This window comes from Melanostigma gelatinosum, assembly GCF_949748355.1.
Source record: "Melanostigma gelatinosum genome assembly, chromosome: 14".
Taxonomy (NCBI): Eukaryota; Metazoa; Chordata; class Actinopteri; order Perciformes; family Zoarcidae; genus Melanostigma; species Melanostigma gelatinosum.
The window spans coordinates 13,132,212-13,159,647 of record NC_136647.1 but is presented as its reverse complement, the minus strand read 5'-3'; the positions used below and the strand labels follow the sequence as shown (position 1 = coordinate 13,159,647).

The window sequence follows — 27,436 nt, the reverse complement described above, 5'->3', positions numbered from 1 at the left end:
GCCGTCTCTCTCAGGGAATGGGTTGAGCTGTGTGATAAACACCTAAACTATATTGAATCGTACATTTACAAGGGTCTTACCTAACCAGAAGGCAACGGGTGTATGTTTAACTCCTTCAGTCAAGGACAGGCTATAGAGGCTCCACTTCAGTGACCAAGTCCTGACCCCAGTTTCTATCCACAGTCCATCACTTTCTCCTCCAGACACAGGCTTATTCTCACTGTGGGCTACTGAGATGTCCACTTCAGTCATGTAATTTACTGCTCATCACATCCTCTTGCTTTCCAGCCATCGATTTTCCAGCATGCATTGGCTCTGCCTGCTGCTCAGCTCCGGGTGCCACAGGTCGACCTCCACTGCGAGTCAGTCGGCTCTTTGTCCGCAACCCCGTCTCCCTCAAGAGCCGTTGGGAGTTGGCAGTTGCCACTGCGAGTGTATCTGCCTCTGACAGTATCTGTTTTCTCAGGAAGTGCATGATTTGGCCGTTTTGCTGCTGTGCATGTGTGTGCGTCCGCTCTGGTGCGAATGCAAATGGGACTTAGGAGAAGAAGAAGAAAGACACGGCTCATCCGAAATGAAGAGCTGTCTTCGTTACTCGCCTCCTTCTTGCACGCTGCAGCCTTTCAGCAGTGGTGAACCTCTGCACCAAAATAAGATGAGAGCCCCTCCTCTTCCCACTTTCCCTCTCTGTCTCACAGACACACACACTCACTCACCAGGTCTCTCTCAACCTTCCATTATTGTCCCTTCACTTGCATTTCTCTTGTCTTTCCTCCTCATATTGAACTCTAATTCTTCATGCATCTCCTTTCCTCTTCCTCCAGCCTCACACACTCAATATTGTACATCTCTCTCAGTCCCTTTGCTTCTTTTCATAATTCCTCCTCTCCTTCATTCATCTGTCTATTTTCACAATCTATTTATAGGGTGTGTACAAGCTTCTCCCTCTCTCGCGCTCTCTCTCGCTCTCTCTCTCACAACTCAATTTCTAATTTTCTCCCTTGCCCCCCTTTTCCATTAGTCCTCCTCCCATTAATTCACCTGCCTGTCTGCTCTCTCCCTTTCATTTCACTGTTTATTTGTTCTCACTCCTCCTCCTTTATTACATTCCCCACTCGGCTCCCTCTCCATCTATCTCCCCCCCACCCACCCCCACACACACACACCAGGATTCAGGGTAACATGTAAATATCATGCCACGTGGGGTTCAGGGCTACAGGTGCCCTATGAGGAGCGGCCCAAACGCCCCTCATCACACCCTTCCGACCCCCCCCCCACCGGACACACGCACACATAGAACACGTACACGTGCACCCCACCACCCCCCCCCCCCCCTTCCCCGTTCCTCGGGGTGGGCAGGGCTGCAGCAGCTTCATGAACGGCACGGCAGCATGCGTCTCGATCCCTTTCTCTCCGAGCCGTTTCATTGACAAACATTCCGGTTGCTGCATTTCTGTCACGGACAGCGTCGAGGAGCGGAGCGTCGCCGGGGAGCGGTGCAGAGCAGCAGCAGTGATCCTTTAACATTAACCCCCGGTGTTGTTCGCACCAGTTTATAAGCTGTTGATTCGCCACTTGGACCCGGACTGGATCCCTTACGCACCCCCTCTTCCTCCTCCACGCTCTCTCGGGACACCTGAGGTGTGTGTGTGTGTGGGGGGGTGAAATCAAGACGGATTTTGCCACTCGGACCCATCGGGGGACGTGAGGCGGCGTCATTACTGCTCACTGGCAGATTATTGGAATTGTTGACCATGAAGCGCCCGGACGCACCGATGGAGGATTCCGGACACTTATTTAAGTCACGAGACTGCAGCGGCCGGTTCGTGAAGCGAACTGAGCCGTGGTTGGTGTAGCCAACCTCCCCGCACCCAACACACCCCCACCTCCTTATTCGCCTCCCCCCATTCTTCCCAACCGGGACGCGCAGCCTTGTTTCACTCTACCGGAGGAACATGTCCCGGGCAGCGGCTATCGCGAGCTCCCTGATCCGCCAGAAGCGGCAGGCACGGGAGAAGGCGAATGCTTGCCGCGGCACCGGCAGCCCGATCAACAGCAAAGGCACAAACGAAAAGCCGAGCAAGCTGAACGTGTTCTCGCGTGTCAAATTGTTTGGATCGAGGAAGAAACGGAAGAAAAAGCGACCACCAGGTCTGAGGGGGGGGGAGTGGGGAAGCCACGAGCTGCACCACCATCACCACCTCAACCATCTTCACCAGCATCATCATCATTACCATCATCAACACCATTTTCTCTCATCACTGAGGCTGGTCCTTCATCACTTCATCAATCATCACGTCCTCCTGGTTCAGGGATCAGTCCTGTTGCGTGACACCACAAACATCACGTGAACAACTTTGTGTTGTCCCGCAGCAAAGTGTTGTAGCAGCAGCGTGCCTCTCTGCGATAGCTGACGGAGAGCTCATTTAAACAGGATCCCACTTTAGGCAGCGCTTGAGCTACTCCTGTTATCACGTTGGAGCGGTCAACATTTTTGGGGGATTTGTGTGTGCGCCACATTGCACAGGGGTCAGGGATCGACATTGGGCCCTCAAAGCCCACTGATTGGAATCAGCTAATTCTCCTCCTGATACTTCCAGCTTCTTGGCGATTGCTGGATTTGATCCATTTGATCAAATGACAGTTTGATGCAGTTCATGTGTCTCCTCTGCTCTGCTCCTCTCAGAGCCCCAGTTAAAGGGCATTGTGACCAGGCTTTCCAGTAGCCAGGGCTTCCAGCTGCAGATGCAGCCTGACGGCACCATTGATGGAACCAAGGACGAAGACAGCACTTATGGTGAGTCCAACTCTGGCCTTTGGACTTGCAGAAAAGAGTAGACGTCCACTTTTTAAATGATTCTTAATTTGCTTTCTATTTAAAAAAAATCTATGCAACCAGTCTTTTCATTGAGGATTCATCTGATAACTTTCCACTAATTGATGCATTGTTTTGGCGTTTGGTCAGAAGAAAATCAAAAATGGGGATCATAATTTCCCAGAGGCCAAGGCAACATCTTCAAAATGCTTAAAATTGTCTTAAAACCCAAATCGATTCCATTCGATATCACATATCACAAATAAAAGCAATAAATCATCACATTTTAGAAACGAAAACCAGCAAATGTTTGATATTTTGTCTTGGGAAAATGACAAACTAATATAATTATTGTGATTATTGCATTCATTCGACTAATTGATGAATCAACTCATCGTTTCAGCTTTGTAATCTGCTTCAGATAACTTCAGTTACCAAGAATGGAAAAACAAATGTGTGTTACACCAACGCTGGCACATACAAATGCCTGTTTACTGCTTTCCTATGCTGGTGTAGAGAAATAACAGGCTGAATCAAACGTAGTGTTAAAACCTCCATTTGCTGTACATACAAAAGTAAAGGAAGATAAAATGACATAATAACTTCCAGTAGAAACTGAAACCATGCTTTCTTTTTATCTCAAGCTTCAATATTAATACATAAATGCAACATTTCGAAGGTTCCATATCAAGCAAGGTCTGGTTGAGTTGAATTCCCATATACCCACTTTAGTGTTATCATCCAAAACCAGTCCAAATCCAATTTAATGATGAACTCCATTCTGTGGAAATCGGTCCGATGTGTGAATTTATCTCAGACAGTCACTCAGCAACATGTCAGGTGTTCATTTAATTGGGAAACTGGTGGCTGCTTTATCCTCCAACTGTCAGATGGTATCCCGGCAATCGATCTGTGTTAAATGTTACCTGGTTAAAGAAATAGATTAAATATCCACAGGATGCACATTGCAAAAGATACTTGAAGAGATCCATAGAACACACTTTCTCTTTCTCACTTAAATACAGACAGACACACACACACACACACGGGCTACAATGTGTGATTGCTACAATGTGTGATTGCTACGGCTAATTGAATTCTGCTGTTGTGGTTGAGACGGTGATCCCTCTCCTCCTCGTGCACAGTCGGTGTTGCCAGCATCCTGCATTAATCTCTGCTGTACTTCCCGGGCCACCAACTATTGTGTGTACAAGAAAGAGAGAGCGAGAGAGCGACACGGCTACAGAGGAGGCATGTTCTTTAATTAGATGATTACAAGGTGGACACATCAAGTAAATGCCCACCCGCGTGAAATCAGGCGACCGTGACCGGGTTTCAATGGGTAATCCATGTAATCCACGTCTCCATATAACCGCAGTCATTATAAAGAACATGGTTTGGCTAAATGAGTGTAATTATACGAGGGCCTGGCTCATCAAACGTCCCGGGATAATTATGTTCCCTGCTGCACAGCTTTTACTGTGGAAACATAAAACACGCTGTGCTTGTGCCCGATTGCGCACAAACGGAGAAAACAACAACAAATAATATGAAACAAACAATATCACCCAAAGTGTGTAATATGATTATTAAATCTATACTCATTTGTTACCGAAGTCGATTCTTTGTCTGTTCATCTGACATGCTTGGAGATACATTTAAATCAGATCAGACAATCTGTGCTTTCATGCCACCATCACTGACGGGTGAGGAACCCTATCAGCTCCACATTGCGTGACGACGGACATCTTGGGCTTTTTATATTTGATTCTATCACTTTGGCTGTGCTAATGCATAGGGGCTTACATTTTCAATAAAAAGATTGCCATTGAAGGTGTCATTGGGTCATTTATTTACGATCTTCTGATATTTCATTGGCTAAATGATGAATCCATTGATATGAAACACAGTCGACAGATTATTGCGAGTGGAAATAACCCTGAGTTGTAGCTCCAGTACGACTATTTTCATTTGTAAGAGTAACAAATAGCTTTAAACTGCTCATTGCACTGCTAAATGTTTTCCACACCCTGACTTGCCACGTGCCTTTTGCATAATCAAACACCTTTCCACATTGTATTGCCGGCCGCTAAATCGTTCGTGTAATTCAGCGGCCTTAGCGCCTCACTGACCTTGTCAAATAGCTTCTCTGTGGCAGAATGGAGGCGTCGTCAGACCAGATGCTTCCATGTTGATGAGGATTTTTCTCTCTGTTTCCCCCTGTGTTCACTTTGTGACTGCTCGTTTGTTTTCTGTGTGTGTTTGTTTGTCGTGTGTGTGTGTGTGTGTGTGTGTGTGTGTGTGTGTGTGTGTGTGTGTGTGTGTGTGTGTGTGTGTGTGTGTGTGTGTGTGTGTGGATTAATGTTTGCATTCATAGCTGTGTTCAACCTGATCCCAGTGGGGCTTCGTGTGGTGGCCATCCAGGGCGTCCAAACCAAACTCTATCTGGCAATGAACAACGAAGGCTTTCTCTACACCTCTGTAGGTCACCACGCTCTCACAGACACACACACACACACACACCCATCACCATCATCATTACAGACCATGGGGGACTGAAATCTCCTCTTTGGGTCAGGGTTAGTGATGAATCAGCAGCTCTAAGTGTGACCTGTCTCATTATCATCCCATCATCACATCAATACTTTAACTACAGCATTGCCTTGTGAGTCAGCCGCCACTGGGTTTCATAATCCAGTGTGTGAAACTCTTCTCTATCTACTGATATCGTGGCTTCACAGGATTGATTTCAGATCATCCACCAGCCTCCTTTTGTTTATCTCCCTGCGGCCACTCTTTGATAGGAAGATTACGTTTTGTCCATTCACACACACACACACACACACACACACACAGATCCTGAGATTTGTTTTCATGCCTTTCCTCCCAGCGAGATTTACACGTACATCCCCCGCTGTGCATGTCTTTCCTCACACCGGTCAGAAGGCAGTGTTGGCTGCAGCGCAGTGCTCTAAGTGCCTCACTTTAGCTCTCGATGGTGGGCAGTGCGAATGCAAGAACAGAAAAAAAAAAATCGACAACAATGACACGCACTTATACCGCCACAATATCTGGCCCATCACGTCCAGTCCTGGAGGCTTGGCGTCTCACATGATGTTAAATACACAAACTATTCATACACACAAAGCACACACACATATGTTTGCACTGAATCCATTTCACAAGATCATAACCACACAAAGCTGGTTTCAAATGCATTAACGGGTGGCAGAGAGAAAAAGCTCTCTTTCTCTCCCTCCGGCAGCCTGAGCTCCATCTTCCTCTCAGTGGGCTGGTTGGTATTCAAGGGAGTAGCCGGTTGCTATGGAAATGCAGGAATAAGGAAATGCAAATGTCAGCTTTCCTAAGTTGGTGCAGTTTGTTCACGGAGGCTATCGCCCGGCCGAGATAATGATTCAAACAGCGGACCAACTGACGGATGAACACACTGATGGCAATGATTTAACATCTGTTTTGGTGCCGTTGCCGTGACAAACTCATTCCTCACCTCTCCGCGTCTACTTCATCACCTACTTGTCTTCTTCCTTTCATGATTTGTTCTAATGTCTGACACGCTTTCCCCTCAGGAACATTTTACCCCCGAGTGTAAGTTCAAGGAGTCGGTGTTTGAGAACTACTACGTCACCTACTCCTCCATGCTGTACCGGCAGCAGGCCTCGGGTCGGGCCTGGTACCTCGGACTCAACAAGGAGGGAGGAGTCATGAAGGGAAACCACGTCAAGAAGAACAAGGCCGCCGCACATTTCATACCGAAACCACTCAAAGGTAAAGGAAGCAAGCTGCCCTAAAACACACAACGTCTCGCAAGCAACAACAGACCTGTTCAACTGAAATGGGCTTTTATTCTGCAGAAGTATACATATTTCTAAATTTAAACAACACGTTTAAGGCACCAGAAAACTTTGGTTTTAAATAGAATTTCTCTATAACATTAAGGAGAGTTTGACACTAGAAAGCTGTTGTCACATTCATCTGCTGATGAGGGAAAGTTACTCTGTTCTTCCCTTAAATCTCAGTTCACACAAGAAGGATTTTGCGACACCACAACTAGTTTGGAAGCCAATCATGGTCCAACAGTCAACTTACAGACGAGTGAGACTAGAAGCTTCCAGGATACATAAAGAGAGTGGACTTTTCAGTGACAAAAGGAGACATCTTATGTCGAACAGTTCAACTTTTAAAATGAAACACATTAGCATCGTCATAGATTTGGGATTTCCCAATGACGCAGAAGGAGTAGATGTCATTGTCAGAAGTACCAAGTAGTTTATTGATCAGACAAATGAATTCTTTAAAGAAGGGTCATTTTATATGTCTTAAAGAATGTGAAAACCTGGTGTAGAAATAGTAAGTATATCTCCATAATATTAAATATTCATGACAAAAAAAGCAATAACCGGAGATGAAAAAAACATCCTTAGGCGACGTTCACATTAAAAAACACCTGCGCGCTACGATGACAACGAAGTTGCAGTAAATTAGCGGTAACTGACTGAACTAAACAAAGATAAATGGATTCCCAGCAACAAAACAAATCTAAAAGAAATCCCTCACAGTCGCTTTGTCTTTGACCAATCAGCCGACCTGTCAGCCGTCTTTGACGGCAAGAGTGAAGCAATTAAAACATTCCCTGAGATGGATAATAAAGCTCCGGTTTGATCCAAACTAAAATGATTGACTTTAATTAATTCACCGTTATTCATGGAAGAAATAAACATCTGCCCCATAAAACATCAGGAGGGGACCTTTAAATAACTAGGATTAAATAAGCAACAAGCAACGTAGCGGGAAACACATCCCTCATTACCGTTTATGACATTTAACATTCAAAAGCTGTGGCGTCTACATGGCAGCTGCAGGAACCATTAACTATGTAGGTTATATTTGCACTGGCAGCAGAGATTAGTGTGGCAGGTGACATCTATAAAGGGCACAGAATATGTGACATTGCCTTTTTCCAACAGAACCCCTCTAGACACATGTAGAGATGTAGGTGCAGTGAAATGCCCAGTGTCAAATCATTTTGGAAACAGAGCAAAGAACAAAAAACAGAATGAGAGAGAAAAATAAAGCTTTCATCAATAGCTTTATATCAACAATGACTACTTCCACGAGTGTGAAAGGCAGCTGTTCTCAGGGAACATGCTGCCTGCCCAGCACCAAACAGCAGACAGACAAAGATGGCGTCTAGCTGGTGAACACAGTGGAGCATACAGGGATGCAGGGGTGACGTATTTTTGCAGGACGTTGGCATCGCCCTGGTTCCCCTCGACAAAAAGCCGATGGGATTTTTCCATTGGATTTGGATTATTACAGAAATAAAAGGTCTGTGGCGAACACAAGTTGATGATACTTAGGCAAAAATGCAATCGGCAGAGGTAAAAAGCTCACGTTATTCGATATAAATGACTACGGTCGCATGACTTCACGTCACCACCACCAAGCTCAAGGCGGACGAGTGTTCCATGTGATTTATGTTTTGTCGTCTCATTTAGCCACTTCTTAGCAACGCCCTTTTTTAAGACGTGTAAAAGCTTAAAAGAGGGGTGTGTACAGACCTTATTTCAGGCATCTAATCCAAAACCCACTCAAAAAAAAACAACCATTGACTTTGAGACGAGGGAACCTTAAGTGAAAAAAATGCAAAGTCATTTCTGCTAAAGAGCCAGCAATTTCACTCAGAGGTAAGTGGAGAGCGAAACGAAGCACGAAGGAGAGTGAATATTGGACACAAACACGACTCCAGATGAATGCTAATGCTGCTCTGTACCTGCTGCGTGTGTAAATAGGCAACTGTTTTCTAACACGCTTGCAACTAAAAAGCAATATAATATGTCATTCATGCATTACAGTCTGTTTCTACTGTCCATGTGGGCAAAAATAGAAAGAATATTGCAGTTTTGGGAAAAAAAGGTAATAAAAACAATAACTGTTTATGATTGAAGACTAGAGATCATCATTACTTCTATTTCTATGGGTCATTGCATTACAGCTGAGCATTGCATGAATTCCCCTTTGGCACTTCAGTCAGAACTTATTGTAAAACCAGAATTAATTCAACTTTCAATAAAGCAAACCTTTCAGTTTTCTACGTGCAGGGGATCTATATGTACCTGACTGCCTGAACGAGGCGTGCATATCAAACATGAGCGATGTCTTAGATGTCCATTTAATGAATGCTTCTTGTCGTCTCTGTGTCTGTGTGCAGTGGCCATGTATCGGGAGCCCTCCCTCCACGACCTGACAGAACTCTCACGGTCAGGCAGCGGCACACCGACCAAGAGTCGCAGCGCTTCGGCCCTACTTAACGGCGGAGGGAAGTCGCCCAGCAACAATGACTTATCCTAGCCCCCCACCCCTCACACACACACACACATAGACCCACAGAAGACACACGCACGCGCACACACACACACACACAGATCTCAGGCCGACATGCCCACACAGCCGGCTGGTGAGGGGTAGGAGGAGGCGAGGACTAAAATGACGGACGACAGGAATGTGTTCTTCCACTTAACGGAGCCCACTGTGACTGACTGTGATGTAAATAAATCAAGGACAATCAAGCCGTCCGGCTCTGCTGCTCTGGTCTGCAGAGGGACGGGACCTGTGAATCTCTGCCCTTGACTGCTCTTCCTGCTGTATCATAACCTGAGAGAACGAGGGACGGCGATGGGAGGAAGGCGAGCGACGGTAGAGAGTCAGTCAGTCACATAGTCAGATAAACAGACTGTTACAGAGAACCAAAGAGTCCAAGTATTAACGAAGTTACTGCAGCGAAAAGGAAAGTGGCAAGAAAGTTAGGTGAGGGACAAAGGAAGGAAGGAAGGAAGTCTTTATCTATTCTACCATATGCGATGTTTACACAGAGCTCATGGGGTTAAGTCATATTTTTTAAATGACAAACGTATTCCTTGTACACTTATGAGGACTGATCCTTTGTTTGCATGCAGGTGTGTTTGTTTGTGAGTGGTCAAATACACGCCGTGCTTGCAGTAGGAGGGATGTGTGTGTGTGTGTGGGCAAGCAAGTGTGTGTGTGTGTGTTTGTTTGTGAGTGGTCAAATACACGCCGTGCTTGCAGTAGGAGGGATGTGTGTGTGTGTGTGGGCAAGCAAGTGTGTGTGTGTGTGTTTGTTTGTGAGTGGTCAAATACACGCCGTACTTGCAGTAGGAGGGATGTGTGTGTGTGTGTGTGTGTGTGTGTGTGTGTGTGTGTGTGTGTGTGTGGGCAAGCAAGTGTGTGTGTGTTTGTTTGCGTTTGTGAGTGGTCAAATACACGCCGTGCTTGCAGTAGGAGTGATGTGTGTGTGTGTGTGTGTGTGTGTGGGGGGGGGGGCAAGCAAGTGTGTGTGTGTGTGTATGTGTGTGTGCACGCATGTATCTGGGGGGAGGGAGGGGATGGGATTGTACCTTTTTAAGATCTGTTGTATATCAGACAAACCTCCCGAGGGCTTTAGCAGGTCAAAATAAGGTTTACTATATATGCTTCCATGCTTACTTCTTACAAGCGATGCTGTTGTTTATCTTTCCGTTTGTTGTTGTTGTCCCTTGCTGTTTGTTTGTTGTTGCATGGAAGCTTGTGGACCTCTGCTCAGTAGCAGCATGCCGAAGGTTCGTTTTTTTTTTCCTGGTCTTACGTGTTCCTGACCGAAAGTGAACACTAGTGAGCCAACAGTGTCAAACCAGAACACTCGTGAACCAATGGGAGGGCGTTGGAACACTACTGGACCAATAGTATTGCACCACAACATTAATGGACCAATGGTGTTGGACCAGAGCCAGAACCACCTGGACCAATGGGAGCACAGATTCACTTAATATTTTGGTTCCTGCTGTGGACAAACTAGAAATGCACTAAATAAACTCTTTTTAAAGAAGTTATCGTCTTGTCTTATTTTGTTGTATGTTTTTGCCACCCATCTGCACCTGTGATGGTGTTATGTTTAAAATGCTTTGAGTATTCATCGATATTAGAGATGTAATCAACTCGATGTGCTGTAGAAAACTGTTGTCAGTTATTCAGAATAACGAGACAATGATTCTAGACAGAAATGTTGATCTTTTAATTATTTTTAATTTAAAGTTTTGCACCATGAATGAGATTCCATTCACCTCCATTCACGACAGACATGGTTTAAATTTGTGTAAAATAAGTACAACAATAGATAAGTGAGAGATTTATTTTGTTTTACTTGGGCAAACTGGCCCTTTGTTTCTAGTATGATTGTGTTAACCCATACAGATCGATGCAGCATAACTGTTCTCCTTTTTATATTTCAGGAGGCCATAGGCTACCAGGTTTTGAGGATGTAATGCGTTCACACTGGTAAAGTATCAAAGTATACAAAACATATACTTACGTTCATTGGCAGTGTTTTCCTCCAGCAGGACTTTATCTGATACAACTAATTTATTTTAAGAGCAAAACTCAATCCCTTTCAAACAAAGAAATCAATGTCCATAATTATATTCCTTCAGATTGAGCATTTTTTATAACAGTAATTGATGGCTGTTGAGGTTCATTTCCGACTATTCTAATTAGTCCGTTTGAAATGCCAAAAATAAAACAAATATGGAAAGAAAAAAGCTTGAGTCACTTCCAAAACTCCTATCGTTTTGTCAATAGAAAAATCTTGCTTGAAACCATATTGTTCTGCGTTTTTAACTTTCAACATTTTCACGTGGTTTAAAACTGTTGGATGGCCCGCGTGCGCGACACGAAATGGGAGGCCCACACCTGTAGGCTATTAAAGGTGCAGGCTAACAGCAGCACGGCGCTACACCATTCAATTAAGCGTGTAACTAAATAAACGCTTCTTAAATAAGTATACCCATGTAACGTCTTTGTATGCAAACAACATAATCACATTTACTTATTTCTATAACCGTCAAACTGGATAGTAAAAGCATTTCATTTTAAGCGTCTTTTCTCCCACAATGCAATGCCAGGAAAGGAAGTTGAGGAGCTGCTCACAACTAAAAACACGACAGAGCCACTGATTGTGGATGACGGTTATGAACTCGCTCTATGAACACGAGACAAATACACATATGCAACTTTTCTAATGTGTCATTGTCAAAGTACAAACTGGTAAATGATGTTAGTTGAATAGCAGCCTACCAACAGCCAAAGGGTGTTTAGACGTCCTCACAATGTTCAAACCAGTGCTTACACTTGATTTCACCACTAGATGGCGCTCATAGTTCAGAGTGGTGATTCTGCTGCTGGTTTGTTACAGTGAACCACTCTTTTGAGGAGGTACCACGCTGAAACAAAGGAACAAAACTCAAAGAAACAGTCCAGGAGACAACACGTCTTGATAAAGTAATCATTTACTCCAACATGTGTGCTCGTTCATGTCGCTGCGATGATCAGGGAAAGCAGACACACGCTTTTATCCTCACCATTCCGAAGTGGGGCGCTAAGGCTAATTTCCAAGACATTTGTGTAATCACAAAATACAACAGATAAAGTGCAAAAGGCAAAAAAATAAAATAAAATACACCTATAATGACCAATAGTTTCACATTGCAATAATAAACATTTTACTCGTTTGTTTCAGGAACAGTGTCATACTCGATATGCTTTCCTTATGGTTTAAATACACCTCACAAATGTGGGATACTTCTCTTATTAACAAATATAATTTAAGGTAATAATCATGTCTTTACTTTTGGTTTTCATTTTACATTGACAGGTATCCTGTTAAGGTATAAAATCAGTGGACGTCTTGCCTGTAACTCTGAACTCACAGTGTTCATGAACCACACTCTCCCTTTGTGATGCATTTCTATGAAATCACATTTTTGCTTTCTGCAGCCCTGTGCAAATGTAAACACACACGCAAACTATACTGTCCACAGTGATCCACATTAATACTGTACTGGTACATCAGTGACGTCTGTCATATCTACAGTGGTTGAGACAGCACCATGCTGCCTCTACTTGCAAAGGTTCCTCTTTCTTGATAGTCAAGAGGAAAAACTGTGTCAGAGTCTGTCCTCTTTCATCTCTGCTTCTTCTTCCTCATCTCTTTCCTCTTCTTCCCAGTGCCAGTTATCTGCAACCGTTTCTTCTTTTCACACATCCTCCCTTCACATGAATCCATCTGTCGATCTGCTTATGTTCAGTCTAGGTCCCCTTCTTTGACTCCCACTCCTGGAAACCATGACACAGCAAAAAGTGAGGAAAGCATTTCTAGCTGTCCTCATCGCTCGCGCACACACTCTCTCTCTCTCTCACACACACACGCACACACACACGCACACACACACACACACACACACACACACCTTTGCCTTCTGCATGACGTTCCCCTTGGAGGAGGCGTAAAGAGCTGGTGGGCGTTTACGAAGCTCCGAGTTGATTGGCACAGTCTCATTATAAACCTTCTCCACCTTACTGCCTTGTGCCTGCGCACACACACACACACACACACACACACTCAAATGTCAGATTTCACTCATTTAGGATTTACAGTAATTGTGTGTCTAAATCAGGTGTCCAGAGCTTGATTAAATGACCGATGCCGGATCGTCTCTGCTGTAGCTGCCTACCTTGACGCTGATCTTGGTGTCAGTGGGAGGACCCAGGGCTCCTCTGGCCAATGATTTCTTCAAGTTTTCTTTGACCTCTGTCAGTCTGAGCTCCAGCTCCACCCTCTCCTCCTCTTTCTGTTTACACAGCGCCTCCAGCTTGGCTAACCGCTCCACACCATGACCTGCACACACACAAACACTCATAAGTTAGCACCGCTACAAAGCTGAAGTCTAAACAGTGCTGTGTGTATGATTTGTCTCGGACCTGTAACACTCTGCATCTCCTCCTTCACCTCCTTCTTCTCCTTGCGGAGGGAAATCAGCGCGTGTCTGAGCTCTTCCTTTTGCTTCTCCAGTTCCTCTTTCTGAGTCAGGTACCGCCTGGCGTCCTCCTCCGCACGCGTCTTGCCATACCGGCCGTACTGATTCACATCTAACAGAACACGTGGCAGAATATAAATAGACTATGATAAGAATGTAATTGAGCTGCTCAACTATTTATCTGCTTTGACAAACTTTTATTCTTCACCGCAATTGGGACCAGGAGAAGCCAGGTGTCTAACAATCTTCGCCTGTCTAATCAATCAATGAATCATGAAAGGAGACTCACTGGAGGCGTGTCTCTTGATGGCAGCCTGTTGTTCAGTTTTTTCGGAGCCCCTGCTGGAGAAGGAGGCATGACGTCTCACCGGTCCAGCTCGGCTCTCAACATCGCCCTCCTGGAGGAAAAACAAGCGCATTTTCAAAATCGACATTTCTGGAGCCCATTTCATTTTGATGCATCTGTGTGTTATTTATATAACTAAATCTGTACAGACAAAGCCATGAGGCGGGACTTATATGTGTAGTTTAATCATTCCAAAGAAATCAAACATGTGAATTAGCAGAATAATCGAGGCAGAAGTCTCATGATGATTTAAGTCATTTAGATAAATCTGCAACTGAACAAAGAGGAGAGCGTCGCCATGTTGAATGATATTTTATCACTGGTTGACGTGATGTTTCCTCACCGCGATGCTTTCATAGACATCATCATATGTTCTGGAGTCTGTCGAGGCGCTGCTGGAGGAAGTAGCAGTGGTAGTGGCCCACCTGAGAGGAAAAACACAGAGACGGATAGTATTTCGGGATGTTAAGAGACAGAAAACTCGAATTAAATACATGTGGAAAGACGCAAACATATTCTGTAGGAAGTGACTCACAGGAAGGAGTGTCTCGCAGCGTGCCGGATGTCAGTGAGCGTATCCACGTCGATGTAGTCGTAGTGCAGCTCTTCAGGGAGAGTGGTGCTGCCGGTCTCTGCGAACAACACACCCAGCCAGCGGCCGAGATCCTCCGAGCAGCTGGCCTGATGGACACACAACAAACAAAGCCACTTGGTTTCTAGAAAAATGTAGGTGTGTCATCCCTGTGCACATGTTAACTTTCTGTCTCATCTGTTTCCACAATCTCATGAAAAAAAGAGTCAAGAAAAGCAAACAAATGAAATGAAATCTCCTCTGCCGGTATGAACAGATCTTTTGACACCTCCATATAGTACCTCTAAGGATGCCAGTTCGCTGCCAGCCTGCAGGATGCAGAAGGAGAAAGGATGTTTGGGGCCGAAGCCGCCTGTCACCACCTCTGCACCTTTGAGCGGTACCACGATGGCCGGTGGCCCCCGGTCCCCGGGGTCCTTCTGCAGGTACAAGCTTCCTCCTCGCACAACACACCAATGCTCCTTCCAAGAGCCGCTCAGACACACACTGAGGAAGCCTGCGGGGGAGGGAGAGGAGGAATGTGGAAGTGATGAAAAGACGGCAGACGTGGACATTCTTTTTAAAAGCTGTGACATACTTCTGCCAATGCTTTAATCATCAATCAGTCACTTAAATATCCACAAACTGACCAAACAGCCAGTCAATCAACCAAGTAGCATGTTGATCAACGTGTCCTCACCACAGCGTGGGTTTTCACGGTGACCGGAAGAGGAGGGAGGCTCTCCTGGTAACGGAGGTTTCCGTTTGGAGAAAGTGATGATCCGGTTGATTTTCTTCCCGGCCGCTCTGCTCATGGACCCCGTCAGCTCTGAGAACGCTCCGCGCTTCCCCCTGTCTAAAATCAAACGCACCCAGGTCAGACGGTGCTGGGGCCGACCCTGTGGTCACCGGGTCGAGGAGCACTTGATGTACAGATTTTGGGAGGTGAATCTCACATGATGTGCATCCATCATGCTGCCTCATCGGTGTAGTGTCTAGCTGTGTTTGTGTTAATAATACTCTCTAATCCAAACTAGAGTCACCACCATGCAGTTCTGCCAACCAGCCACGTTGCAGTTTACATCCCTGTCTGTCCAAAACATCATCCCTTTATCCTATCAGACATTTGTGTGAAATTGTCTTAATTATCATATAAATTCTTGAGTTCAGATCAAAGCTGTGTTTTGTGAGGTCCCAGTTATACCGTGAGTCCAAGTGGACATTTGTGTCAAATTTGAAGAAATTCAAATGTCGTCGGTGCGGATTTGATCAATTACATTAAAACATGTAATGAGAACATTCATGTGAAGTCAGGATTCAACAATAACATATTGTATTCAGAGTTCTTTTTATTTTATGTATTCGATATATCCCCTGAGTGTGACAGCGTGTTCATACTACATGCACCAGGTGCTGCAGCGCTCGGCCCAGCCTACTTCCTATGATGTCAGTGGGAGACAATCGCAGGAAGACAGGACAGGAAGGATGTCATATCTGTTCGCGCCTCACTTCCCGTCTCTCCCTCTCTCTCTTGTCTCGGTCAGTAAACAGGTTGTAACACTGAAACAATACGACTGTGTTTGACCCAACATCTTAGATCCCCGGGTTTATCCTTCCCGGTTTTGTGGATGGATAAACAGAAACAGTGTGTGTGCTTTAGATCAGACTCTTAAAAGGATGTGTATGTGTGCTTTTGTTTTTGTGGGGACTTGACTTCAAGACCGTGAGGATATTTTTGGAAAGCAAGGACAATTTAGTCTTCACTGCTTCTAATTTACAATACCGTAATAACAGACAGCTTACAGTAGTTTCTATCGCAGACAATCACAACACAAATCGATCGTTAAATCTCACGATGATGAAGAAGATCTAATCCCTCAGCTTTCAATGAAAAAAAGAGTGAAACATGTCAGTTGAATCAATGATGTGCTCATGAAGGTAAACCTACTCAGTGAGTCACTGGGGTCCCGTCCTGGTCCCTGTGCAGTGGACTGGTTTTCTGCCGTTGGCCCGCTGTCTGAGTCTGATGCCTGCCGGTCACTCTGCAGCATCTGACAAAGAGAAAGTGGAAACCTTCATTACTGGTACTTCTTTTTCTGTTACATATTAACATCATATATCAACCCTGTTTGAACGAATCCCGCTGTCCGCTGACTGAGCGATCATGTCAACAAAAGTTACACGCAGGTTTCTTTAAAAAAAGTCTCATTGTATTTATTGACTTTATGTATTTTAAAGCTATTCTGCCAACATGGGCTGGAACTGCCATGTCACCATGTATTCTGCTCGTTGCCAAAACTCTGTTGAGGGTAAGAGGCTCTTTGAAGGCCCAGCTCAGCCACCGCAATAATGTCACCTCACTCACTATAACCAGGAGCCAAAGCAACTGTTGTGTCATGCGGGAGCTGAAAGAGGCGATGTCAGCGGCAGACATTGAAATGTAAAAACTAGAGTATAGATTCAGAGAGGCAGCTGTTTGACTGAACCTCATTTGGACAGAAAATATAAGACATCTGTGACTTGTTTATCTGGCAAAACAAAGACCATACTGTAGCTAACACACTCAAAGACACATGCACACACCTTGTCAAGCTCCAACTTCCTCTGTATAATGGGAGACGTGGATCCTTCAGTGTTGCTACATTGGCTCCCAACATCTTGCACCACCTGGTTTCAGAAAAAGAAAAACGTATGTTCTCACCCGCAGCCATATTCCCCCTTGTCCTCCCAGACTGTCTCAGCACCAGCCCTCTGATGTAATGTCGATAGTGAATAAAGGTACCTTGAGCCACCGCTGGGCCTGCTCTTTACTCAGAACAGCCAGGACCAGAACTTCGCCTCCAGGCAACGAGAAGCGCAACTCGTGTCTCTTTTTCCGGCCTTCCTTCGGGACGTAGATGACGTTACACAGATTCAGCGGGAGCTCTGTGTGGGGAGTGCTCTCTTTGATGCTCTTATAGCACTAGAAAGGGAGATAGTAGGGTACCGTAAACACAAAAAATACTTTGACGTATCATGTGATGCCATTTCACTTCAGTGCTAAAATATAACCTTTGAAAAGAGTTTGTAGATTAACATTATATTGCATTGTATATATACATATACATTATTATCTGATGTTTGTTTGTTTCCCCCCCCAAATAACGGCAGATATAGATTCGATCCTTTGGTTTGAGAGACGTAATAAACATAAACCGCTCTATTTACCTGCAGTTTATTGTCTCTGACAACGACTAACTGTTTGGCCCATTGGCCAAAGCGTTTCTTTCGCAGTAGGAAGGCACAGATGCGGCAGTCTTTAACCGGTTCATCGGGACTCTCCTCGGCCATCCATCTCTGAGGTCGCTCCTGTCCTTTGGCCTCCTCTTCCTCTTCTTCTTCGTAAGACTCGTATGAGCTGCTCAGAGCATCGGAGTCATTGTCTGAGCAACAAAAATAACATATCTGATCAAATTCTGGTTCTGTTCATCCATGTCGTCTACCTTCTTCATGATCATAACGTGCCTGTGCCTCTGTTTGCATTTGTACATTTGAATTGCAACATGAGTAAGCACGAGAGGGTAGACCCACAGGAGTTTTTGGGCGGCCCGTCAATCATGGTGGTGGGGTAGTTATTGTCGGCATCTTCATAGTAAGCATCCTCCACTGAGTTCCTGGAAGCTGCAAGAGAGGAGCGGAAGATGAGATGAGATGAAGGAGGAACTTCTAATAATTCTGCTGGTTGCAATTATTAGTGCACATTTTTTGTTTTGGAGTTGGTGCACAGAACTGTTCATGTTGGTGGTGAAGTACTGAGGGGTGGATCCAGGATTCAGAGGAACAGCTTCTTCATAGTAGTCATCAGGGAGGGGGGTGGTTGGCAGAGGAGGGGGCGTGTCAGTCGGTGTCTGAGGGGAAAGTTAAAGGTTTTAGTTGCGAGGACAACGGAGGCAAATGAACTGACGGTTACATACTGTGTAGACGACTTACAGATTTATTGAGAGGAGTCTTCTCCTCTTCCTCTTTGTGCTCCTTCTGCTCCTCTGGAGACACACTGAGCATGTGCAGATCACAGTCTGACGGAACAGCAGAGGATTCATGTTATCAGAAAGATAAAACATAATACATTTTATGATATCATGCATGTTGTAGATGTTGTGGTATGATTGGAAATATACACTTATGATAGCTTCTTCACAACACTGAAGTGGTTTGAAAGGTCTACTCACCGAAGTCCTCAAACAGCGACTCTACAAAACTGGTGCCATTGCCATAGAGACAGCTGTTCATGTAGATGTCTGAGCCATTGACTGTGGAAAAGATCAATTCGGGGTTGGAAATAGTATGAAAGCTCTGCTTAGGATTGTGGTGTGTGCTCGGGTCAGGATTACAAGCCTGAGTGCGAAATGTTTGCCAAACATCCCAGATGTTTTGGAAGTGTTTTAGAATAAACATGAACATTGAAGTGTAAAATGATGTGTTAAGATAAAACCCTTAACCCATTCAAACAACTGTGAGAACGTGGTACCATCAGGATGCTTTGCTGCTTTCTTTGACCTCTCGTTATCCTCGTTTAACATTTACATTTCATTATCCTCTTACCACAATCCTCTTATCTCCTCCAACGTCCTTCTGTTCATCCCCCAGACAAACAAGGACTTACTGTCAAGACTTCACGAAGATTCAATGTCCATATTTCTAAATGTGAGACAAATGCTGTACTAATGCGGTGTTGCTCAGTTGCAGTATGGCAGGCTCATGACAAGAAAGTTGCCTCATTAAAAACCAATGAGGAAGAAAGAAATGCTCCGTCCTTGCCTGAACAAACACTGTAACAGTAGAACAAACTGCTCAGAAATGCTTTGGCTGCAAGAGTCAAGAAAATAAGTGCTTACTTACTGATGTAAGAAGACTCTATTCAGTCTCAGTGAAATAACAAACCCAGATGTTAGTCACACCCCTCCATCGGAGACCTAATTCCGTACCTGACAGCTGCATCGAGTCCAGGATGACACGTATGGAGGCCATCTTGTCAGCCGTGGCAGGACTGACCGTCTCGTGGTCCAGCATCTTCAGCAGAGAGCCCAGCTCGTTCACAAGTCGCTCCATCACGACTGCGGACCACAGAAGAACATATTGGTATTGTGTTTGCAGAGTGACAATAAAATATGCACAAACAGGGGACATATTATGGAGAAAGAAAATGTCAGTGCTTGTGCACATACGTTTGGGTGCCTGGAGTGCCTACCAACCCACAAACTGTTTCTTAACAAAGTCAGTTTTTTTGTGGGCTGCCTAGAGATGATTCAACAAGCCGTATTTGGATCCCCTTCCTATGTCACATGTAGGCTCATTAGAATATACCATCCCCCATTTGAGTATGTCCACCCACCGGTGGAAAACTAACTTTCCAAAGGTGTGCCATATTGTTCAATAGGGCAGACTGGGCTTTTTCCTGAGGGGGGCTTAAAGAGGCAGGCATTTCAAGCAGAGGGTGAATAAAGGTATATTCAGACAAACAATATGTGTTTTTGAACATTCAAGCATGTCAACATATTCTAGTAGAAACCCCGAATACAAGTACGAGCATGATATGAGCATGATATGTCCCCTTTCACATGGCTGAAATTCTTATGCTATTACAACAAGTGCATCAAATATCAATTTAACACACTCATGCAAGGCCACATAGACAAGTGTGAGCGAAACTGGCAGTTCTCGAGGGGCATGAAGTCAGTTTGGAACTCATCGTGCCGCCTGTTGCAACAGCTGACGGGGAGGAGATATTTAACATGCTAACACATCGCCCTGTTCGTGACGTCCACCTCAGAGTCTTTCTGTCTGTCAGGAAGTCTGTTTTGTCCCTTCACCACCACCGATTAGGTCCCACTTTCAGTTTGGATATTTCAGGCTTGCTTTGAAAAATAATTGTTTCCATGTTCACAACTCGCATCCTGTGTGTTTTGTTGACCTTGATATTGTTTCAAAAACTCTGACACACTCTCACACATCCTGCCTGGATGGAGGAGGCAGGGGAGTCGTGGGGAGAAAAGGAGCTAGGGACGATGGGGCAGGAAGCTTCCTTCCCTAAAGGAAATGGAGCCAAAGTAAAGAATCAAATCTGCACTTCCACTTGAGATAGAATAGGATACGGTTACCAAGCTGCCTGTTAGTTCATTCAGCTGATTGTTCATTCATAAGAGATGTCTGAGAGGCAGACGTCTGACACGAGGAACATTAGTTTATGTGTTAAGCAGACATGCAGAGTAACAGGCTGACCTTTAATTAAATACTGGATATTGGCCACTGTTGATAAGATGAAGTATTATTCCTGCCATTGAATAGATGGAGTGGATCTTTAAGAGTTTAGGAGCTGCTAACCCTCAAACTATTTTTATTTCAGTTTGGGTTTAGTGGAAAGTTGGCCTTGACCCACGTGCTCTTTAAGTGGCTTTCTCCACACCGCCAAGAAAAATATTTGGGGGAAACATTAAATCTTTGTCATTTTTGGCAATACAATTGTAAAATCAACAATGTTGCTTCACCCGAAACACAAACAAGGTTGAGTGGAAGTTCAAGGGCACAGAGAAAGTAATCAACTTCCTTTATTGATCTTCTCTCGCAATAAATAATAATACTAAATGTCCTTCTTACACTCTGAATAAACTCTGGGAGCGTGTACAAAGTATTTTATTTCAGTTTTATCAGGAAGAATCTTCTAGTGTGCCATACAGTAGCTAGAAAAAGTTCCTCAGTGACATAGTCAGATGTTAAAATGAAAGTGAAAAAGATAAAATGCTGCAGCAGGTAAATATGAATGTTTAAGAATAAAATAAAATATGTTTTTACAGGGGTTAAGATTAAATATGATGAAAACAGTCTTTCTTCTCTCACACAATGAGGACAGAGAGAGAGAGAGCGAGAGACACTCACAGCCTCCTCCGTCACCCCCCCAGTCTGACAATACTCTATTGTCTCACCAAGGGCCAAAATTAGATGACCACAATGCTCCGCAAGACCACAGCAAACAATACGTCAGAAACTCCAACAAAAACAAAACAGGAACTAACACACACACACACACACACACAGTCTAAGAGGGGCATGGTGCCACACAGCTGCATCGCTTTGATCCATGGGCATTCAGGGTTAAAGGATAATATCTCAAGCAGCTGTGTGTGTGTGTGTGTAATATTTCTCAGCCAGCAGCTGTGGTTTCCTGTCTCAGCTGTCGACAGTAGCGTCTCTCCACTCCCTCTTGATCATGACTCTCTCCTCCATCCTACTGAGTCTCCCCCTCTCCCCCATTCACTATCTATTGAATAAGCAGTCAAAGAATTTTCTCTATTGATCTATTGTTCTTCACTTATATACAGGAAATGTTGCAACACGAGCTGAAAAAACACAAGATTCAATGTAGTCAATCTGATAGTAAACAAAGCCAGCGGTGGACCGATGGAGCTTCAGAATGGGACTTTGGTCTATTTTCTGTTTCTTGAAGTCTGACTTTACAATCAAAGCCGACCGTTCAATTACGTCTCTCTCTCTCTCTCTCTCTCTCCTCCGAGTGTGTGTGTCTCTCTCTCATTCTCTCGGGGGGACCGGAGGGTTCAGAGGCTGAGAATCAGCTGCTCTGGAGGCTTGTGGTCAGTCTAACCCCACAGAGGGATCTTTGTAACCCCCCATTCCACACACACACACACACACACACACACACACACACACACACACACACACACACACACACACACACACACACACACACACACACACACACACACACACACACACACACACACACCTCATTTGAACTCATTTCGCGTGTTTGGTTGCAGCTCAGAACAAAATAACTACCGGTACTACCGTTTACTGCTGCTGTTGCTGTTTATCGCACCACATAATGCTCACGAGGAGCAGGGTGACAGAAAAAAAAAGATACTTTTCTCCTCCTAACCTGAAGCGTTGACTCCCATCCGTTACAAATCCAACTCACAACAATCCAAGGCGAACCTCCTCCCTGACTTGCCTCTCCCATCCGAACAATCCCTTCCTTTTGTTTCCTTTCCCTTCAGGACACGGAAGAAAACCGATGACAGCACTGAAATTATGTTGATGATTCATTGATGATCATTTTGCCTGACACACAGAAGTATCTTTAACAGGAACATTTAAGTTTTACTTACGTAACACATCCAACGTGTATGAAGCTGCTGTTTTGCGCTACAGCAGCCTCCCCCCCTCCCCTATAGAGGCCGAGGTCCCTCCAGATCCCACATTCTCCCTTCCACTCCTTTCTTTCTCTCCCTCCCTCTCTCATCCTTTCCTTTTAACCCCTTTCTCTCGTCTGCTTTTCATCCATCCCTTCTCCAGACACTCATCCTCTTCATACGGAGGTCAGAGTTCAAGTCTTGGCGTCTCCCGCCAAACTCCCTCTCAGACAAAAGTCTACTTCAGAGAGTCAGCATCCTGTCATTCATATTTGTCATTATTTATTCGTGACAACAGTAGATTGTGTCACTGCACTGGTTAGCGTTCAGTCTGACACTTTAAACGCCCCCCCCCCCCCCCCGTCAGAAACCAAACTGGCAAGATCTTTAAAACGAAACAGCTGGTGGGGAAATAGTGGTGGAATTGTCTCTTTTTCACATTCTTTCAGTGTCTTATCACTTTGCTCAGATAGTAAATGGTGAGGACACACAGGGAACAGAGGAGCATGCCACTGTGGCACAGCATGAGTCAAATCGTATAATGAGTCTAAAAGCCAGACTGTTGTGCGGTGGTCTCCCCAGGTTAGGAGCCATCCAGACAGTCACTATGGGAAAACAACATGCCGTGGCCTATTAGCTCAACAAAGAAGATTTTGATGCATACATTCCACCAATTGAAGGAAAAAGTAAGACATTCTGAAGTATCTAATGTCTGTACTGTAAACATGAAGCTGGCAACCAGAGGGTGGTTGGTTTAGCTTAGCATAAAGACTGGAAACCGCTAGTCTGGCTCTGTCCAAAAGGCAACAATATCTGCCTATACCAGCACCTCTAAAGCCCACCAATCAACACGTTGTATCTTGGTTGTTTAATCTGTACAAAAACTTGTTTAAGAATTACAAATTGCATTAATTAGAGAGCAAGGCCAGCTGTTTATCCCCGTGTCAAGCGGCTGTGCTAAGCCAAGCTAACTGGCTGGCTGGTACCTTCATGTTTAGCTTACAGAGTGGTAACAATCTTTTCATCTTGAGCTTATTTCCAAAAATGTCAAAACTTCTCTTTTAAACTTGCAATGATGTTTTCGATATTAGCATTAAATCAAGCGGCTCCATGTCATGCGATGGCGATTGTCAAGAGTTAGAGGAAAAGACAAATATGCATGCCTGCACACGCACACACACACAGGTTGTTTTTTGTGACAGTACTTCCTGGGAGTGACATGATGGGTTTTTTTCTGTTTGGTGGAAGAGCATTATCACCGCATCAGCTAAGTTTCCACCTACACAACACCAACATGGACAGACCTGCTGCTTTTGGATATCTGTCGCAGAAAATTTAAATGTCGTCTATTTGCAGTACAGCTCACACTGACTTCAAATGAAAGGGAGTGGAAAGAGAGGGGTGGAGGATCACTGGGTGAGAAGGAAATAGGGGAAAGTAAATGTAAAGGAGCCATGGTCGAGGTCAAGGCTGGTCAGTCATTAAACAGAGATTTTTACTCCCGTAGTACTAACGCTGCATCGTCCAAAGCCATTTTACAACTTAATCTTCTCCCATTTGTGGCAGCAGTTGCAATACTGGCTCAGAACCCCATTATCAATCATTCCTGTTTTTCTCCACAGTGAGAGTATTTTCTCTTCGAGAGTGCACGGATGCTCAAAGCGACCACAAAGCTTGTGTTTCAGTGGAAAGAAAAGGTGCAGGTGAGAACAGTACATTGAATGCTGGTTGATTAATGGTGGCCTCAGGGCTCTGGTGTTGGAGGTCACTGTACACGCTGGCTCACTGTCACAACTCACTGAAATACAGCCATCGTTAGTGTTATTAGCAACACATGTGCTTCTCTTGCTAGTAAGTCAAAATGTCTGATGTGACCACGGTGCCATTGATGGTGAATGCTGAACACGCGGTGGCACTTAGAAAACACATCATAATTCATATGATTATCATCACAATTACAAAGATGTGTAAGAGCTTTGAACAGTATCAGTATACATTTCGTTTGTAAAACTATTTTAGCTCAATTTATTATTCTATTTTTGTGTAAATTCCCTCCCTGCCAAAATACTGGGCCTATGGGGTAAAAGCATGCATGAATACTTTTCCTCTTCCTGATTTTTGTGCATAATGTGCATTGTTTTCCCTCCAGATAATCACTTGTGATCCTCTTTTGCCAGATTTTTAATTAAGGCCACTGCTGTGTCACCTGGTGTCACCATAATGCAGCTTCCTGTCTGTCGGCTGAAGGGTTTAGAAACAGAGCGGCCATTGAGCTGCTGCAGCTTCACCTCCAGCAGCGCTGCTTCCAACGAGGCACCTCTCTGTTGGTATCAGATTGCGTCACACTACCTGAGTGGAGGAGGACTCCTCCATCCATCCATCCATCCATCCACCCCCCACACCCCCCACCCCACACACACACACGTGTAACGTTAGGTGAAATGTCACTCGCCGTCACACGCTCGTTATTCCAAACGGGAGCCCGGGCGCGAGTTGATTCACTGAGATAAACTGACTTGAGCTGAACTAAAATAAAATAAAAACCATTAAACCTCAGTTGTTTTATAATGTTTTAGGCTTATAGCATTTTGTAGTGATGCGTTTAAGTCACAAGTATGTTAGGCTAATTATTATTTTAGTGAATTTATTACCATGTTTTGAATTGTGTTGCGCGTTTGTGACAGTTTATCTCCTAAGACGTGTGCTTCAATGTACATGTGTGGCTTTGGCTACATTTATGTAGTTAGGCTTCTTCACAAGGTTACTGTGATTCTTACGTGTGATATTAAAAGAGAGACTGTTACTCACCACTTTCGCGTTTGGAGTCCATGTCGTTGAGAAACTCAGGGTGTGCTTATTTCCGGTAATAGTCCCTTCGTAGTTTCATTCAAAAGTTACGGTTGGTAACATGTGAGACGTGTTCGCCTCACAGCGGAGCTCTGTCAGCCTCCGTGCGGCCAAAGTGAGTCAGAGTGGCCGCTGTAGTTTACAGCTCGACTCGGTAGCCGCTGGTTCATCATCCACAGCTCCCCTGGGTCCTAGTGCTAGTCAGAGCACTGCTACTAAACATTGGGTTTACCCTGCAGTCTATTTAGGTTTACCACACATTTAAAAAACATGACTCTTAAAAAGTGTCATGTTGAAGCAACACTAATCATATTTGAGGAGATGCAATCCACAATATGTAGTATTTTTATTGTATGACTGCCAGCGGTAGAATGTGAGGCACTTTACAAGAGTATTTATAAGTCTTATAGTCCACCAGAATTCAGAAAGAAATATTGTTTTTTTTACTTAGATTACGATTTGGAATACAAAACGTGACTTTATAAAATATGAAGATTAAACTACCCAACAGTAACCTATATAAAGTTACACTCACACTAAAAGAGCACTTACACATTAATGTACAAGTAATAACAAAATATATAATTTCTTTAATGTTTGCCATTGTCAAGTGAGTTAGTGAATACTATTGTCTCCCCAAGCTTCTAAAAATGAAACTGGTGACTGACAATTGGTAATGAGGTGTCACAATTAGACAGTGCTTTGTTTGGTGGAATCATACAGGTATACGTAACAACTGGTCTATGTATCTCTGCTGGTCTGTGCTGAACGTGGAGTGAGGTAAAGTTGAAAGCTTTGAGAGAATTCATTAATTAGTAGTCATTGATTTCTCGCCAACTATCCCAAATTACATCGAATACAATTACATTTTTTGATATTCTTAGAAGAACCACTTGAATCCTTTCAAAAAGGCAAAAAATGACAAAATAATGATGCTTGATTCATTTATTCAGAAGTTGTAGTTACAGATACAGGTTTGCAAATTACAAATAATACTTCAATAAATAAATAAAAATAAGTTAGTACCAAACACATTTATTTATGTGCTATATTGTATTGTTGAAGACCTATAGACACACACACACACACACACACACACACACGCACGCACGCACGCACACACACACACACACACACACACACACACACACACACACACACACACACACACACACACACACACATTTTAAGCCAATACAAATCCTTTCTTTCCACTTTACTTTTGTGAAACCAACTCTTTATTAAACTCAGTTTGTCATAATTTCTTTTCTCTTTGCATCTTTCTTTGTTTATCTCTTCACACATTCCTTTCGTTGTTACTTCCTCCTGTTCTCAACCCTTCTTTTCTTCACCTCTTTCCTTTCCTCCCTTCACTTGAGCATTTTAGTTTTTTCTTTACTCAGAGGGTCTGGATATTCGTCTGTGAAAAATTCTGCGCAGCTGCAAGTATAAATTGACAAAAACGATGATTCCTTTCAGTAAAAAAAAGCGAAACAAAGATGTCTTATTTTAACGTGTGTAGTACTAAAACCTGATTTCTGTGACGTAGTTAATTCACAATAAACCCTACAATCAGTGAACTGTACAGTCTGCTCATGTCATAGAGAAGAACTTAACCTCTGATATGGCTTCAGACATCAAAACAAACACATGCCAGTATTAAAAAAGAAGACCTTTGGGTTTCAGTATATGCACATTAAATATAAAAAACATTGTGTTCAATAACTCTAATGTTACTGAGACTCACACCATTCTCGTCAGCTTATGAGTCACTGATCATCGTCTGTG

General features: G+C 44.1%; 2 protein-coding genes across 5 annotated transcripts; one reads left to right on the top strand and one right to left on the bottom strand.

Moving 5' to 3' along the window:
• The first annotated feature begins 1,390 nt into the window (after positions 1 to 1,390).
• On the top strand, positions 1,391 to 10,055 carry fgf13b (fibroblast growth factor 13b). Its single transcript, XM_079282805.1, has 5 exons — positions 1,391 to 2,151; positions 2,687 to 2,797; positions 5,193 to 5,296; positions 6,403 to 6,601; positions 9,045 to 10,055. Exons 1-5 carry the CDS (start codon positions 1,956 to 1,958, stop codon positions 9,182 to 9,184), a joined length of 750 nt encoding a protein of 249 aa, XP_079138931.1. The 5' UTR covers positions 1,391 to 1,955; the 3' UTR covers positions 9,185 to 10,055.
• A 2,080-nt stretch (positions 10,056 to 12,135) lies between these two features.
• Positions 12,136 to 25,743, bottom strand: LOC306787802 (actin filament-associated protein 1-like 1). 4 transcript variants are annotated; one of them, XM_079283084.1, is made up of 19 exons: positions 25,610 to 25,743; positions 19,580 to 19,708; positions 18,824 to 18,904; positions 18,585 to 18,670; positions 18,385 to 18,502; positions 18,186 to 18,275; positions 17,823 to 18,037; positions 17,398 to 17,577; positions 17,199 to 17,282; positions 16,564 to 16,666; positions 15,316 to 15,471; positions 14,918 to 15,132; positions 14,580 to 14,725; positions 14,388 to 14,469; positions 13,988 to 14,096; positions 13,643 to 13,810; positions 13,396 to 13,559; positions 13,132 to 13,251; positions 12,136 to 12,997 (listed from the first exon to the last, which is right to left on the bottom strand). In XM_079283084.1, the coding sequence occupies exons 1-19, from the start codon at positions 25,629 to 25,631 to the stop codon at positions 12,971 to 12,973; spliced, it is 2,295 nt and encodes a 764-aa protein (XP_079139210.1). In that variant the 5' UTR covers positions 25,632 to 25,743; the 3' UTR covers positions 12,136 to 12,970. The 4 variants fall into 4 exon arrangements, with proteins under 4 accessions (XP_079139210.1, XP_079139211.1, XP_079139212.1 ...); XM_079283085.1 differs by lacking the exon at positions 25,610 to 25,743 and adding an exon at positions 22,778 to 22,835; XM_079283086.1 differs by lacking the exon at positions 13,132 to 13,251.
• Positions 25,744 to 27,436: the final 1,693 nt, after the last annotated feature.